Source organism: Coregonus lavaretus, assembly GCF_964263955.1.
Source record: "Coregonus lavaretus genome assembly, chromosome: 27".
NCBI classification, from domain to species: Eukaryota; Metazoa; Chordata; class Actinopteri; order Salmoniformes; family Salmonidae; genus Coregonus; species Coregonus lavaretus.
In genome coordinates, this window is record NC_140014.1 from 41,820,976 (window position 1) to 41,836,897 (window position 15,922).

At 45.1% G+C, this 15,922-nt stretch overlaps 2 protein-coding genes across 2 annotated transcripts in view; both read left to right on the top strand.

The window, feature by feature from the left end:
- Positions 1-4,414, top strand: part of LOC311103021 (mitogen-activated protein kinase kinase kinase kinase 5-like) — a 91,320-nt gene extending 86,906 nt beyond the window's left edge. The window contains exon 27 of the mRNA XM_084144514.1: positions 715-4,414. Coding sequence (XP_084000640.1) covers positions 715-802 — 88 coding nt within the window. The 3' untranslated portion in view covers positions 803-4,414. The remainder of the gene's footprint in view (positions 1-714) is intronic.
- Positions 4,415-6,232: 1,818 nt separating this feature from the next.
- LOC311102929 (son of sevenless homolog 2-like) overlaps positions 6,233-15,922 on the top strand; it is a 71,282-nt gene continuing 61,592 nt past the window's right edge. Inside the window, exon 1 of the mRNA XM_084144419.1 lies at positions 6,233-7,194. Within this exon, the coding sequence (XP_084000545.1) occupies positions 7,111-7,194 (84 nt within the window). The 5' untranslated portion in view covers positions 6,233-7,110. The remainder of the gene's footprint in view (positions 7,195-15,922) is intronic.

Below are 15,922 nucleotides of genomic sequence, written 5' to 3' on the forward strand. Positions count from 1 at the left end.
CAGGGCTGGTAGCAGGGCTGGTAGGTAGCTGCTATCTCCAGGGAGCCAGTGTCCTTCCACAGGGTCCCTGTGTTTAACCATCGCCTGGAAACCACCAAACATCCCATAACTCTCTCTCTCTCCTGAGTCCTTCCGAGTCCTCTTCAGACCTCTGTACAGAGATAAGAAGTCCCCCCCGGTGTCTCTCTCTCATTCACCCGGTCCACTTCCATTCCTATGACGAGGCAGGTGCCCCAGATCAAATCAACAGTCTTTAAATCATTCAGTATGATAAGAGCCTGAGTGGGATAAGTCATTGTAATCTCAACATTATCAGAAGAGGCTTGAAAACCTCCACATATTATACATGCGACTCACACATTACAGCTTCAACGATTCACCCACTGGTTGGTTACACTATCTGATTCAGTGCCTAGGCATGCAGCAGAGTGGGAACCATGAAAAGGCAGGGAAGTACCTAGCCTCCACACTGTCAGGCAGTGAGTGCAGCAACCAGTCCTCCTCAAATATAGAAACCACAATGTGATTTTAACTCCCATTTGAAATGCAGCCAGTCCTCTTATCTTGATGCCTGCTGCTCTCTCTGAACCGCGAATAATTTCTATCAATTCTATTCTGTTGTATAAATTGGACCTGGCTGGCAGCTATAACCTGCAGTGTTCATGTGTGTTACTGATGTGCTACTGCTAACTGACATCTCTCTCTCTCTAACAGGGTGGTGGTCCTGGAGAGCCGGCCCACTGACAACCCCACAGCCCTCAGCAACCTCTACATCCTGGCTGGACATGAGAACAGTTACTAGCCCAGTCCCTGTTACTGAGAACAGTTATTAAAGCAGTCTGGCCCAAAGACCTGCCCCAGTCCCTGTTACTGAGAACAGTTACAAAAGCAGTCTGGCCCAAAGACCTGCCCCAGTCCCTGTTACTGAGAACAGTTACAAAAGCTGTCTGGCCCAAAGACCTGCCCCAGTCCCTGTTACTGAGAACAGTTATTAAAGCAGTCTGGCCCAAAGACCTGCCCCAGTCCCTGTTACTGAGAACAGTTACAAAAGCTGTCTGGCCCAAAGACCTGCCCCAGTCCCTGTTATTGAGAACAGTTATTAAAGCAGTCTGGCCCAAAGACCTGCCCCAGTCCATGTTACTGAGAACAGTTACAAAAGCTGTCTGGCCCAAATACCTGGCCCGGTCCCTGTTACTGAGAACAGTTACTAAAGCTGTCTGGCCCAAAGACCAGTCCCTGTAACTATCCCTGTCTGGCCCAACCCTATCAACCCTTCACTCAGCTTCTCTGATCACCAGTAACCCTATCAACCCTTCACTCAGCCTCTCTGATCACCAATAACCCTATCATCCCTTCACTCAGCCTCTCTGATCACCAATAACCCTATCAACCCTTCACTCAGCCTCTCTGATCACCAGTAACCCTATCAACCCTTCACTAAGCCTCTCTGATCACCAGTAACCCTATCATATTTAGTGCACTAAAGAGGTAATAGGATGTAATTTGTGACGCAGTCACGGGGGACAGTGAAGCTTCATGCAAAAACCCTCCTCCTTCCTCAACATGGATCTTCCAACAAACTGTTCACCTCCTCTCCTCTCCAGCCCTGTTCACCTCCTCTCCAGCCCTGTTCATCTCCTCTCCAGCCCTGTTCACCTCCTCTCCAGCCCTGTTCACCTCCTCTCCTCTCCAGCCCTGTTCACCTCCTCTCAGCCCTGTTCACCTCCTCTCCTCTCCAGCCCTGTTCACCTCCTCTCCAGCCCTGTTCACCTCCTCTCCAGCCCTGTTCACTCCTCTCCAGCCCTGTTCACTCCTCTCCAGCCCTGTCCACCTCCTCTCCAGCCCTGTTCACCTCCTCTCCTCTCCAGCCCTGTTCACCTCCTCTCCTCTCCAGCCCTGTTCACCTCCTCTCAGCCCTGTTCACCTCCTCTCCTCTCCAGCCCTGTTCACCTCCTCTCCAGCCCTGTTCACCTCCTCTCCAGCCCTGTTCACCTCATCTCCCCAGCCCTGTTCACCTCCTCTCCAGCCCTGTTCACCTCCTCTCCAGCCCTGTTCACCTCCTCTCCAGCCCTGTTCACCTCCTCTCCAGCCCTGTTGACCTCCTCTCTCCTCTCCAGCCCTGTTCATCTCCTCTCCAGCCCTGTTCACCTCCTCTCCTCTCCAGCCCTGTTCACCTCCTCTCCTCTCCAGCCCTGTTCACCTCCTCTCCTCACCAACCCTGTTCACCCCCTCTCCAGCCCTGTTCACCTCCTCTCCAGCCCTGTTCACCCCCTCTCCAGCCCTGTTCACCCCCTCTCCAGCCCTGTTCACCCCCTCTCCAGCCCTGTTCACCCCCTCTCCAGCCCTGTTCACCCCCTCTCCAGCCCTGTTCACCCTCTCCAGCCCTGTTCACCTCCTCTCCTCTATAGCCCAGAGTCCTTTACTCACTATGGGCTAAACTGATGGACTGGACTGGTGGAGCAGAATGCGGGCAGGAAAGGTTCAGACCAACGGACAGTCTTCCTCTGCAGCTTCCTCTTCCACTTCTTCTGGTCTCAACCTGTATTACATATCAACTGAAATTCTGCAACATCTCGAGGTGTTACTGAAAACCAGTACCATAATAATTCAGACATTTAGGTCTGGTAGCAAATACATGGCAGTTAATACATGGGAGTTAATACATGGGAGTTAATACATGGGAGTTAATACATGGGAGTTAATACATGGGAGTTAATACATGGGCGTTAATACATGGGCGTTAATACATGGCAGTTAATACATGGGAGTTAATACATGGGAGTTAATACATGGGAGTTAATACATGGGCGTTAATACATGGGCGTTAATACATGGGAGTTAATACATGGGAGTTAATACATGGCAGTTAATACATGGCAGTTAATACATGGGAGTTAATACATGGGAGTTAATACATGGGAGTTAATACATGGGAGTTAATACATGGGAGTTTGTTGTATCAAACAGTCCTTTTTTACAAGCAACAGACTGTCACGGGTCTGGTTGCCGATTAGCTCTGGTCTAGGACGATAGTACGGCTTGCTAACGCTGAGCCTCGACTAGTGGGAGATTTCCAGCTATAGTTTAACTAATATAGAATGGTTCACATAGAAAATCATTTAAACGTTATTTATTCATTTCAAAACAATATTAGGGTATGTTGGATTTACTGGCCGTGAGAGAGTTCACTTTTTTTTGTTGAAGTTTTATCATATTTTCAATTCACTTGAGGTGTTGTCGTTTCATCCAAACCGTTTGAATGTTGGTCAATCTGCCTAGCATCGTTGGGTTCTTTTACCTCATAGACATCTGATGTACAAATATGTTTGATGTACAAAGATGTCATCTGTACAAAAATGTCTGATGTACAAATATGTCTGATGTACAAATATGTTTGATGTACAAAGATGTCTGATGTACAAAGATGTCAACTGTGTCCCAAATGGCACCCTATTCCCCAGGGCTCTGGTCAAAAGTAGTGCTCTGTATAAGGTTAGGGTTAGATGGTCATCGCAACTAATGTCTTGGGTACAGTCATATGATTCAACGTCAGGAATTGCTACGGTTTCATCGACCATGAAACCGACCAGGTTATAAAGGAAATTAACCCAAGGATGCTAGTCAGATTAAAGGTTTAAAAAGGGGTTTTACATGGCATGATGTCACTGTCAGACCGATGTTAACAGCAGACACATTTTAAAACTTTTAGGATGAAACAAGATAAAGGTTGACGTTGAAGTTGAAAATAAGACAAAACTTTGAAAGCGTGAACAAACCCTTTAAGCAGAGAGGGACAGGGTGAACAAACCCTTTAAGCAGAGAGAGAGACTGTTGCAGTAGTCATGCTGACAGTTGGATCCAGCTCAGCCAGGCTAGGAATGACCTTAGCCTGGGTGCCGGTCAGTTTGTGCTCTCTTGCCAACTCTTTATGGGATTCTCATGCTTGGAGTTGGCGAGAGAGCACAAACAGACCGGCACCCAGGCTAGGCTGAACTACCTTCCTATCCAGCTAAGCAGCTTTGGGTTACTTTTATGGTTACTGATGTGTAATGTAGGCTACGTCTGAAATGGCACCCTATTCCCTATATAGTGCACGGGCCCTGGTCAAAAGTAGTGCACTATATAGGGAATAGGGTGACATTTGGTCAGAGCCATAGTCATCTCGCTCCCTCTCTCCCGCTTGGTTGCATTTCAGAAAGTTGAATATAGTGTAAAATGTAGTTTTTTTTCTTTCTTTTTTTTAACTATTACTTGTATTCAATATTTGTACCATGTAAGCACTTTTGTACATTTTCTTTTTTTATTTAAATGACAAAAAAGGGAAATGCTTTAGTTTTCGTAACATTGGCATTCCCTTCGCAAAACTTTTAATGTATGCAGTTTTTGTAATAAAAAATAGCTATTGTTAACAATACACACTTGCTGTCATTCTACTTATGAACTACCAGTATATGTAGGCTATACCCTGCTGTGCACTAGCCTGGTCCCAGATTTGTTTGGCAATTACCATAGACGTTAGAAAGATGGCAAAAACAGATATGGGGCCAGGGCAGACTAGTTGTATGGAAAGAACTGATACAGTATTAGGTAATGTTCAGTTGAGTCAGTTGCTTTTCAAAGTTATTAGATGATGATCCACTGGGGAGAGAATAGATGATATTATACTAAACAAAAATATCACCTATAAAAGCAACATGTAAAGTGTTGGTCCCATGTTTCATGACCTGAAATAAAAGATCCCAGAAATGTTCCATACACACTAATTTCTCTAAAATGTTGTGCACAAATTTGTTTACATCCCTGTTAGTGAGCATTTCTCCTTTGCCAAAATAATCCATCCACCTGACAGGTGTGGCATATCAAGAAGCTGATTAAACAGCATGATCATTACACAAGTGCACCTTGTGCTGGGGACAATAAAAGGCCACTCTCAAATGTGCAGTTTTGTCACACAACACAATGCCACAGATATCACCAGTTTTGAGGGAGTGCGCAATTGGCATGCTGACTGCAGAAATGTCCACCAGAGCTGTTGCCAGATAATTGAACTTTCATTTCTCTACCATAAACTGCCTCCAACGTCGGTTTAGAGAATTTGGCAGTATGTCCAACTGGCCGCACAACCACCGACCACGTGCAACCACGCCAGCCCAGGACCTCTGCATCCGGCTTCTTCACCTGCGGGATCGTCTGGAGGTGGTGCTGAGGAGTAGTTATATGTCTGTAATAAAGCCCCTTTTGTGGGGAAAAACTCATTCTGATTGGCTGGGCCTGGCTTCCCAGTGGGTGTGCTTGCCAAGGCCCACCCCTGCCCAGTCATGAAATCCATAGATTAGAGCCTAATTTATTTATTTCAATTGATTGATTTCCTTATATGAACTGTAACTCAATAAAATCGTTGAAATTGTTACATGTTGCTTTTATATTTTGGTTCAGTTTACCGTATTTGTATGATTATGTTTGGCTATATTGATTTTGTGAGCAAGGTCACTTTCTGTCCACATGCGGGTAGGATCTTACAGTACAGTAGCCAAACTGCACAATGATAGAAGTTGGCCTCAGTGAAATCATGTTGGCGTGATCGAGGCGTAAGAAAAATGGAATCATTGTGAACGCAGCTGAACGTTTTTTTGGCGTCGTCGTGATTTCACAGCCGAGGCCGTGCAAGAAATCCTGTCGGTGAATGATCCGCCATCACAGGCCCCTGAGACTGTGTAGGGATGTATTTAGGAGTGGACTGTGATTGAAGAAGTGGGATGGGTTTTGTTAGTTGACGTGTTTAATTTTGTATGATGTCGTTTTCCCCTTTTCTCGCAATGTTTTTTATTTATTTTCTCATTCAATACCCCGTCCAGCTGGTGGCGGTAATGTACCATTAACATTCGACGTTAAACCCCATCGAAGAAGAAGAAATGTGGAAGACGTTCCCAATGAAGTAGAACAAATGTAGACTTAGTTGCAGAGTGATTTAGGAATGCAAAAAAAAAAAGTCTGAGACTGTCTTTGATTTTTATAAGCTATTCAAACTGTCATTTTACTTTGATAACCTAGGTATCCTCTTTCTTTTGTTCGAAACCCATAAAATAAAGATGAGGCGCAAACTTGTGCTCCCACACTTTCACTGGACAAAAGAGGCGATCCCTCCCTGCGCTTACGCAGACGCACTGGCTGTCTACGCAGACGCACTGGCTGTCTACGCATACGCACTGGCTGTCTACGCAGGACGCAAAGCGAGCAAGTGAAGGGCCGAGATTCAGCAGACACGCACGGACCTTGAGTTGGGAGTTGAAGCAGGGACGAACATCTCCAAAGATTACAAAAAAACACATCAACAAGCGCTTGTTGTGCAGCTGGACACTGGCTAAACATGCCTCGGACTATTCTAATGGGATTGTTCTTGGTTTGCGCGAATAACCAACGCGGAAAAGATGACGGGTTATGAACTAACTAGAAGTCTCATCTTTGGAATTGAATGAAGAGTCTTGTGCCACACATAACTCGGGAGTGCACCACCAAGGCCATGACAGAGGCAGCCTTTACATACAGATGTGTTCTCGGTCTCTAGCTACCGGATAATAGCTATCAAATTTAAGTTACAATAGGCATACTAGCTATACGTTTAGTCATGACAGCTAACTGAAATAGCTAGCTAGCTGGCTAGCTATATGTTTATTTTGGTAGCTAGCTATCTCAGATAGCATAGAGCTAGCCAGTTAGCGTAGCTAGTTGACGAACAACTTGTTTATTAGCTAGCTAACTACGCCCGAGGAGCACCTGAGCTCGCTAACGTTAGCTAATTAGCTAGCGCACCAGGCGAGCTAGCATTCTAGTCTGACAATCACGTTCTAGCTAACTAGCCTATAGGCTTTTCACTTTTTAAATGTGCTAACTTACCAGTAACGTTAGCTAACGGTAATATATACATGGTTTTTTTTTTGTAACTAGTTAGCATTACCTTACTCGACTTGGTGTATGGTTTAGCTAGCTCGTCTTCTATTAGCTTAGCTAGTTCAAACTCAGTTTTCCACGGTGCCTGGACTGACCAACCCACAAGGACTACCCGGGGCCGATGCTTACAGTCCACCCCGGATCACGGCAACGTAAGGAGCCATGCAGCCGCAGCAAATATACGACTTTTCAAGTGACGAGAACAGTCACAAATGGCGAGGCCTCTTCGTGCAAGCGTTGCGAAAGGTAACAACATTTATCAACTTAACTATGAACACATCTCAAACGTGGTTGTTAGTTGGCGAGGTGATGGAAGCAGTAGCTACTGACTTGTCTTTATTTTTAAATACTTTTTATGTTCCTAAAATGCCCACTGTAAATTATACTGCAGGCCAACAAAATATGCAACTTGGCTCAGAGTCAGAGCGTCAAATGGCTACATGTTGCAGGCAGAAACCGGTGTGTATTCATTACTCCTATTCTGTTGCAAAACTTTTTGCAACAAACAAGTTTACTCCAAACGGAAAACATTTAGAAACGAAAACGAGTTTCTATTGGACAAATTCAGGTAGTTTCATCTCTGCTCTGTTTGCTTCCGTTTGTTAAACGTAAACGCTTTCAGTTGCAAAACGTAATGAAAACACCCCTGATAATGGTACTTCCTTGTTATCAACAAGATCATGTTTTCCACTCTTGTTTTGGAAGCAGGCCTAAAAGTGAAAACGAGAGTGATGTCATCTTCCTATAGCCCTAGTTGAGATAAGAGCCAAACAGAAATGAGTGATGTCTCCTTGACAGTCAGTTACTACCACACAGTGCAGCATTTGCCTTGTGTAAAATGTTGTCACAAACCATAAATCTATCCCTCAGCCCCTCACAATATGCATTACTAGGCGAAAGCAACACAAGTCCAAGTTTAGTGTTTCTGAAGTCACAGGTTTGCCTCAAATGGATTCTTTCCACTGTGTTTTGAGGAAGTATCTCTAGATGACAAGCAGCTTCGCAGCATAGTACTGTCAATATCTTGATAGCGATTGACATGACAGTTTCATCACTGATGTGACTAGGCTATTGGTTTAAACAGAGGCTCTTCTTGCAGCGGTATATCAGTGAAGATTATTATTCTTGCAAATCTCCTACAGTAGCAGCCAGCCAGGTCCACTGTAGAGAGCAAGCCAAATTAGTTTAGCCTAGCTCAAATGCCACCCCATCCTTGCTTATTCCAACCCAATAAGACACAACCAAACTCTCAGTATTCCACTTCATATTTTGGCGGTCAGTTTTATTCATGTCTTCGTCATATTTTAGTATCTCAGATCAAGCCAAATGAAGTGGTGCATTTTTGAAGGTTCAGCTCAAATGCACCCAATCCTGTCGGTTTACACCAGGGCTCTCCAAACCAGTTCCTGGTGCGCTACTGTCCTGTAGGTTTTCGCTCCAAACCCAGTTGTAACTAACCTGGTTCAGCTTATCAACTAGCTAATTATTAGAATCATGTGTGCTATGTTATGGTTGGCGTGAACCTACAGGAGGGTAGCTCTCCATGAACAGGGTTGGAGAGCCCTGGTGTAAACCTACAGGAGGGTAGCTCTCCAGGAACAGGGTTGGAGAGGCCTGGTGTAAACCTACTGGAGGGTAGCTCTCCAGGAACAGGGTTGGAGATCCCTGGTGTAAACCTACAGGAGGGTAGCTCTCCAGGAACAGGGTTGGAGAGCCCTGGTGTAAACCTACAGGAGGGTAGCTCTCCATGAACAGGGTTGGAGAGCCCTGGTGTAAACCTACAGGAGGGTAGCTCTCCAGGAACAGGGTTGGAGAGCCCTGGTGTAAACCTACAGGAGGGTAGCTCTCCAGGAACAGGGTTGGAGATCCCTGGTGTAAACCTACAGGAGGGTAGTTCTCCAGGAACAGGGTTGGCGAGCCCTGGTGTAAACCTACAGGAGGGTAGCTCTCCAGGAACAGGGTTGGAGATCCCTGGTGTAAACCTACAGGAGGGTAGCTCTCCAGGAACAGGGTTGGAGAGCCCTGGTGTAAACCTACAGGAGGGTAGCTCTCCAGGGTTGGCGAGCCCTGGTCCAGGTTATTTATCTGGTCCTGATCGAGCATTGAGCTGCAGCTGTCTCGGATTGGAGTAGGGATGTAGGGTTTCCCCTTCTCTAAATAGACAACTTGATTTTCACAAACCTAATTGAAGCTTACGAGGCGGAAAACATTTTGAGCCAGGAAGACGTGTGCAGTCTGTCTCCCTGTGGCCGACGCACCTCTCTCACTGGGTTGAGCTGATATGTTCCTCTTTCTGTCTTATTTTCTCTCTCTCTCGTTTGAACCTGTGACCCATACAGACTCGTAACCCAGCAAGCTCTGCTGTGTTTTGTTAAAAAGAAAATGTATATATCAATTTTAGTTTATTTATGTATCTATACACTCGCCGGCCAGTTTATTAGGTACACACATCTAGTACTGGTCTGTCTGCCTCTCTGTCTGCCTGTATGTCTGAAGCATAGCTACATATCTGACCATGTATAGAGGCTCATGGCCCTGCTCTGACTTCAGACTCCTAACGGTTTTATAGGTTTGTCTATTTGTAGAGTTGTCCTGATGTGGCTTTTGTGTCTAAGTGCCACTTCTGGGTTGAGAGGGCATGGGGGGGTGGGGCGGCATGTCTAGACTGAAGTGGTACAGCTTTGTCCTAGTCAGCAGCACACAGTAGATTAATGTAACAGTTTTGTAACGTTTGCTGTCAATCCTAATCATCAAATTGGTTAACCAACTGCTTCTGCTTGTGAAGCTGACAGACGTTCCAATACAACAGAAACAGCCTGTCTTTATACACAAAGCTGTGTGTGAATGAGCCTGGGGAGGTTGTGAATCTGGCTGGTGTTTTATTAGACACCAAACAGAAGAAAATTAACTCAAACAGGAAAGGACTACTTAAATGCTCTTATCGGTTGCAAAATGTTTAAAATAAGTTGATTTCCGTTGCATGCCCTAATGAACAGGACCCTCCCAGGTGAACTGAGGTGGTGGGTTAAGTTTTGGTGTTTGTTTCCCTGCCCTGGGGGGGAAGACGGCCTGTCACACAGAGAGAGAGAGACTGACGTAGGAGAGGTTTGTTATGGTTTTGACTAACTGTGAGTCACTTTCTATCTTTAACAGCTGTCCTGAGGGGCTTTCCTGACCGGGCAGGAAGAGGAAGTAGTTTAAAGGTGTCCGCATGCTTCCTATCCGAAACAGTTCGTGCATATATTATGACGATGTTTTGGTCTTCGACAAGGGGTTTTTCGGCTGTACGTGCACGTTTCTTTTCTTGAGGCAAGCCAAAGTTTGGTAGCTGTAGTCTACTCCCATTCGTCTGTGATTATTTGCTATTTTTTATTTTTTACTTATCTATTTTTTTTACTTAACAATAATTTTTTTATTCTTAAAAACTGCATTGTTGGTTAAGGGCTTGTAAGTAAGCATTTCACTGTAAGGTCTACACCTGTTGTATTCGGCGCATGTGACAAATAAAATTGGATTTGATTGGTCAACAGTAGGGATTCTTCAATGAAGTGTTTATCATTCAATTACACTCATTTTCATGCACATTATTTCACTTGAGAAATACTGCACCAATCATCTTCGTTAAATGTACAATTGTGCGACTTTAAGATCTCCCCGGAAAATGTCACAAATAATGACAGATTTCTTGAGTTATTTTAGATTAATTCTGACTATTTTGAGGAAATGCATACTGGCTACGGCGTCTCAAGATGGACAAACAGTACTATTGCCGCTTTTTTTCTTGTTTTTCAAGCCAAGGTCTTTTTAAGGGAGTATGCGAGGCGCAGACGTTCAATTCGCCGTGTTCTGCTAGGAGCAAACCAAACCTAGTATTCAGACCATCCTCTCCGCTAGCCTGGTCCCAGATCTGTTTGTGCTCTTGCCCTACTCCATTGCTCATGATCAAACCAAACATGACAAGGAGTTGGCATGGTGGCACAAACCAATCTGGGACCAGGCTCTCAGCAGCACCCCGTGGTTATTACTAATAACTTATTAGAATGTTCTGTAGGTGCAGAATGCAACACCATTGTAAGTCTCTCTTGTCTATCAACACCACAGCTGCTTAGAAGATGCCCTTAAGATCAAACACTGACTGAACCAGCCACTCACTACCAGGGCTGAAGGTAGCCTAGCGAGTTAGAGCGTTGGGCCAGTAACAGAAAGGTCGCTAGTTCGAATCCCCGAGCAGACGAGGTGAAAAATCTGTCAGTGCTCTTGAGCGAGGCACTTAACCCTAATTGCTCCAGGGTCGCTGTTGATAATGGCTGACCCTGGCCGTGACCCCACTCTTTTATTTTATTTTATTTCACCTTTATTTAACCAGGTAAGCCAGTTGAGAACAAGTTCTCATTTACAACTGCGACCTGGCCAAGATAAAGCAAAGCAGTGCGATAAAAACAACACAGAGTTACATATGAGGTAAAAAAACATAAAGTCAAAAATACAACAGAAAATATATATACAGTGTGTGCAAATGTAGCAAGTTATGGAGGTAAGGCAATAAATAGGCTATAGTGCAAAATAATTACAATAGTATTAACACTGGAATGCTAGATGTGCAAGAGATTATGTGCAAATAGACATACTGGGGTGCAAAATAGTAAAATAAATAACAATATAGGGATGAGGTAGTTGGGTGGGCTAATTTCAGATGGGCTGTGTACAGGTGCAGTGATCGGTAAGGTGCTCTGACAACTGATGCTTAAAGTTAGTGAGGGAGATAAGAGTCTCCAGCTTCAGAGATTTTTGCAATTCGTTCCAGTCATTGGCAGCAGAGAACTGGAAGGAATGGCGGCCAAAGGAGGTGTTGGCTTTGGGAATGACCAGTGAGATATACCTGCTGGAGCGCAGACTACGGGTGGGTGCTGCTATGGTGACCAATGAGCTAAGATAAGGCGGGGATTTGCCTAGCAGTGATTTATAGATGGCCTGGAGCCAGTGGGTTTGACGACGAACATGTAGTGAGGACCAACCAACAAGAGCGTACAGGTCACAGTGGTGGGTAGTGTATGGGGCTTTGGAGACAAAACGGATGGCACTGTGATAGACTACATCCAGTTTGCTGAGTAGAGTGTTGGAGGCTATTTTGTAAATGACATCGCCGAAGTCAAGGATCGGTAGGATAGTCAGTTTTACGAGGGCATGTTTGGCAGCATGAGTGAAGGAGGCTTTGTTGCGAAATAGGAAGCCGATTCTAGATTGAACTTTGGATTGGAGATTCTTAATGTGAGTCTGGAAGGAGAGTTTACAGTCTAACCAGACACCTAGGTATTTGTAGTTGTCCACATACTCTAGGTCAGACCCGTCGAGAGTGTGGATTCTAGTCGGGTGGGTGGGTGCCAGCAGCGTTCGATTGAAAAGCATGCATTTAGTTTTACTAGTGTTTAAGAGCAGTTGGAGGCTACTGAAGGAGTGTTGTATGGCATTGAAGCTCGTTTGGAGGTTTGTTAACACAGTGTCCAATGAAGGGCCAGATGTATACAAAATGGTGTCGTCTGCGTAGAGGTGGATCTGAGAGTCACCAGCAGCAAGAGCGACATCATTGATATACACGGAGAAAAGTGTCGGCCCAAGAATTGAACCCTGTGGCACCCCCATAGAGACTGCCATAGGTCCAGACAACAGGCCCTCCGATTTGACACACTGAACTCTATCTGAGAAGTAGTTGGTGAACCAGGCGAGGCAGTCATTTGAGAAACCAAGGCTATTTAGTCTGCCAATAAGAATGCGGTGGTTGACAGAGTCGAAAGCCTTGGCCAGGTCGATGAAGACGGCTGCACAGTACTGTCTATTATCAATCGCGGTTATAATATCGTTTAGGACCTTGAGCGTGGCTGAAGTGCACCCATGACCAGCTCGGAAACCGGATTGCATAGCGGAGAAGGTACGGTGGTATTCGAAATGGTCGGTGATCTGTTTGTTAACTTGGCTTTCAAATACTTTCGAAAGGCAGGGCAGGATGGATATAGGTCTGTAGCAGTTTGGATCTAGAGTGTCACCCCCTTTGAAGAGGGGGATGACCGCGGCAGCTTTCCAATCTCTGGGGATCTCAGACGTTATGAAAGAGAGGTTGAACAGGCTAGTAATAGGGGTTGCGACAATTTCGGCGGCTAGTTTTAGAAAGAAAGGGTCCAGATTTTCTAGCCCAGCTGATTTGAAGGGGTCCAGATTTTGCAGCTCTTTCAGAACATCAGCTGTCTGAATTTGTGTGAAGGAGAAGCGGGGGGGGCATGGGCAAGTTGCAGCGGAGGGTGCAGAGTTGGTGGCCGGGGTAGTGGTAGCCAGATGGAAAGCATGGCCAGCTGTAGCAAAATGCTTGTTGAAATTCTCGATTATTGTAGATTTATCGGTGGTGATAGTGTTTCCTAGCCTCAGTGCAGTGGGCAACTGGGAGGAAGTGCTCTTATTCTCCATGGACTTTACAGTGTCCCAAAACTTTTTGGAGTTAGTGCTACAGGATGCAAATTTCTGTTTGAAAAAGTTAGCCTTTGCTTTCCTGACTGCTTGTGTATATTGGTTCCTAACTTCCCTGAAAAGTTGCATATCGCGGGGGCTATTTGATGCTAATGCAGTACGCCACAGGATGTTTTTGTGCTGGTCAAGGGCAGTCAAGTCTGAGGAGAACCAGGGGCTATATCGGTTCTTAGTTCTGTATTTTTTGAATGGGGCATGTTTATTTAAGATTGAGAGGAAATTACTTTTAAGGAACAACCAGGCATCCTCTACTGACGGAATGAGATCTATATCCATCCAGGATACCTGGGCCAGGTCAATTAGGAAGGCCTGCTCGCTAAAGTGTTTTAGGGAGCGTTTGACAGTGATGAGGGGTGGTCGTTTGACCGCGGACCCGTTACGGACGCAGGCAATAAGGCAGTGATCGCTGAGATCCTGGTTGAAGACAGCTGAGGTGTATTTAGAGGGTATGTTAGTCAGGATGATATCTATGAGGGTACCCATGTTTACGGATTTAGGGTGTGCAAAAAAGACTTTTCCATTTCACACATGCATATAATGCACCCTTGTGCATGTGTGAAACAGGACAATTATAAGCACCCACCAAATGATTTATTGTTATTATTATTGATTGGTTCACCGCCAAGCATATCTGACTGTCAGCTGAATAGTAGGGCTTTAGTCATTTAGCAGACACTCCTATCCAGAGCCAACCGATTGTTCACCTAGTCGGCTCGGGGATTCGAACCAGCAACCTTTGGGTTACTGGCCCAACGCTCTTAAATGTTAGGCTACCACCCAAAAGTATGGGTGAATCACAAGCTTTCTCTAAATAAGCTTTGTTGTACAGTTAAAGGTCAAATGCACTGCAATGATCTAATGAATTCAGGGCTTGTGAAATTATACCTAGGCTAAATAAAAAATAAAATAAAATTTCACCTTTTATTTAACCAGGTAAGCCAGTTGAGAACAAGTTCTCATTTACAACTGCGACCTGGCCAAGATAAAGCAAAGCAGTGCGATAAAAACAACAACACAGAGTTACATATGGGATAAAACAAAACATCAAAAATACAACAGAAAATATATATACAGTGTGTGCAAATGTAGTAAGTTATGGAGGTAAGGCAATAAATAGGCTATAGTGCAAAATAATTACAATTGAGTACTAACACTGGAATGCTAGATGTGCAAGAGATTATGTGCAAATAGAGATACTGGGGTGCAAATGAGCAAAATAAATAACAATATAGGGATGAGGTAGTTGGGTGGGCTAATTTCAGATGGGCTGTGTACAGGTGCAGTGATCGGTAAGGTGCTCTGACAACTGATGCTTAAAGTTAGTGAGGGAGATAAGAGTCTCCAGCTTCAGAGATTTTTGCAATTCGTTCCAGTCATTGGCAGCAGAGAACTGGAAGCAATGGCGGCCAAAGGAGGTGTTGGCTTTGGGGATGACCAGTGAGATATACCTGCTGGAGCGCAGACTACGGGTGGGTGTTGCTATGGTGACCAATGAGCTAAGATAAGGCGGGAATTTGCCTAGCAGTGATTTATAGATGACCTGGAGCCAGTGGGTTTGGCGACGAACATGTAGTGAGTACCAGCCAACAAGAGCGTACAGGTCTCAGTTGTGGGTAGTATATGGGGCTTTGGCGACAAAACGGATGGCACTGTGATAGACTACATCCAATTTGCTGAGTAGAGTGTTGGAGGCTATTTTGTAAATGACATCGCCGAAGTCAAGGATCGGTAGGATAGTCCGTTTTACGAGGGCATGTTTGGCAGCATGAGTGAAGGAGGCTTTGTTGCGAAACAGTAAGCCGATTCTAGATTTAACTTTGGATTGGAGATGCTTAACGTGAGTCTGGAAGGAGAGTTTACAGTCTAACCAGACACCTAGGTATTTGTAGTTGTCCACATACTCTAGGTCAGACCCGCCGAGAGTAGTGATTCTAGTCGGGTGGGCGGGTGCCAGCAGCGTTCGATTGACGAGCATGCATTTAGTTTTACTAGTGTTTAAGAGCAGTTGGAGGTTTTCCCTCCAACCCTAATCTAGCACACCTGATTCTAATAATTAGTTGATTGATAAACTGAACCAGGTTAGTTACGACTGGGGTTGGAGCGAAAACCTACAGGAAGGTAGCTCTCCAGGAACAGGGTTGGGGACCCCTGGGTTATGGTAAGGGTTAAGGTTAGGATTTAAGCATATGGACGTCCCAAGGATCCCAGATAGCACTGACCATCAGTGAACGGCTCCAAGTACTCTCACACAGCTAGCTAGCTGACTAGCTAGCTGACTGGCTAGTACTCGTCATGGTAATGGGGGGGGGGGCAGTTGGCGAAATGTGAATTTGGACCAGTCCCTATCAAGTGACAATGAACCTATGCATCAAAACGTAGCTATGGAGTGCTACTTTGTAACCTGCAAAGTTTTTTTTTCCGTGTCTCTGAAAAACATTTGAATGACAGAGCTTGAGGA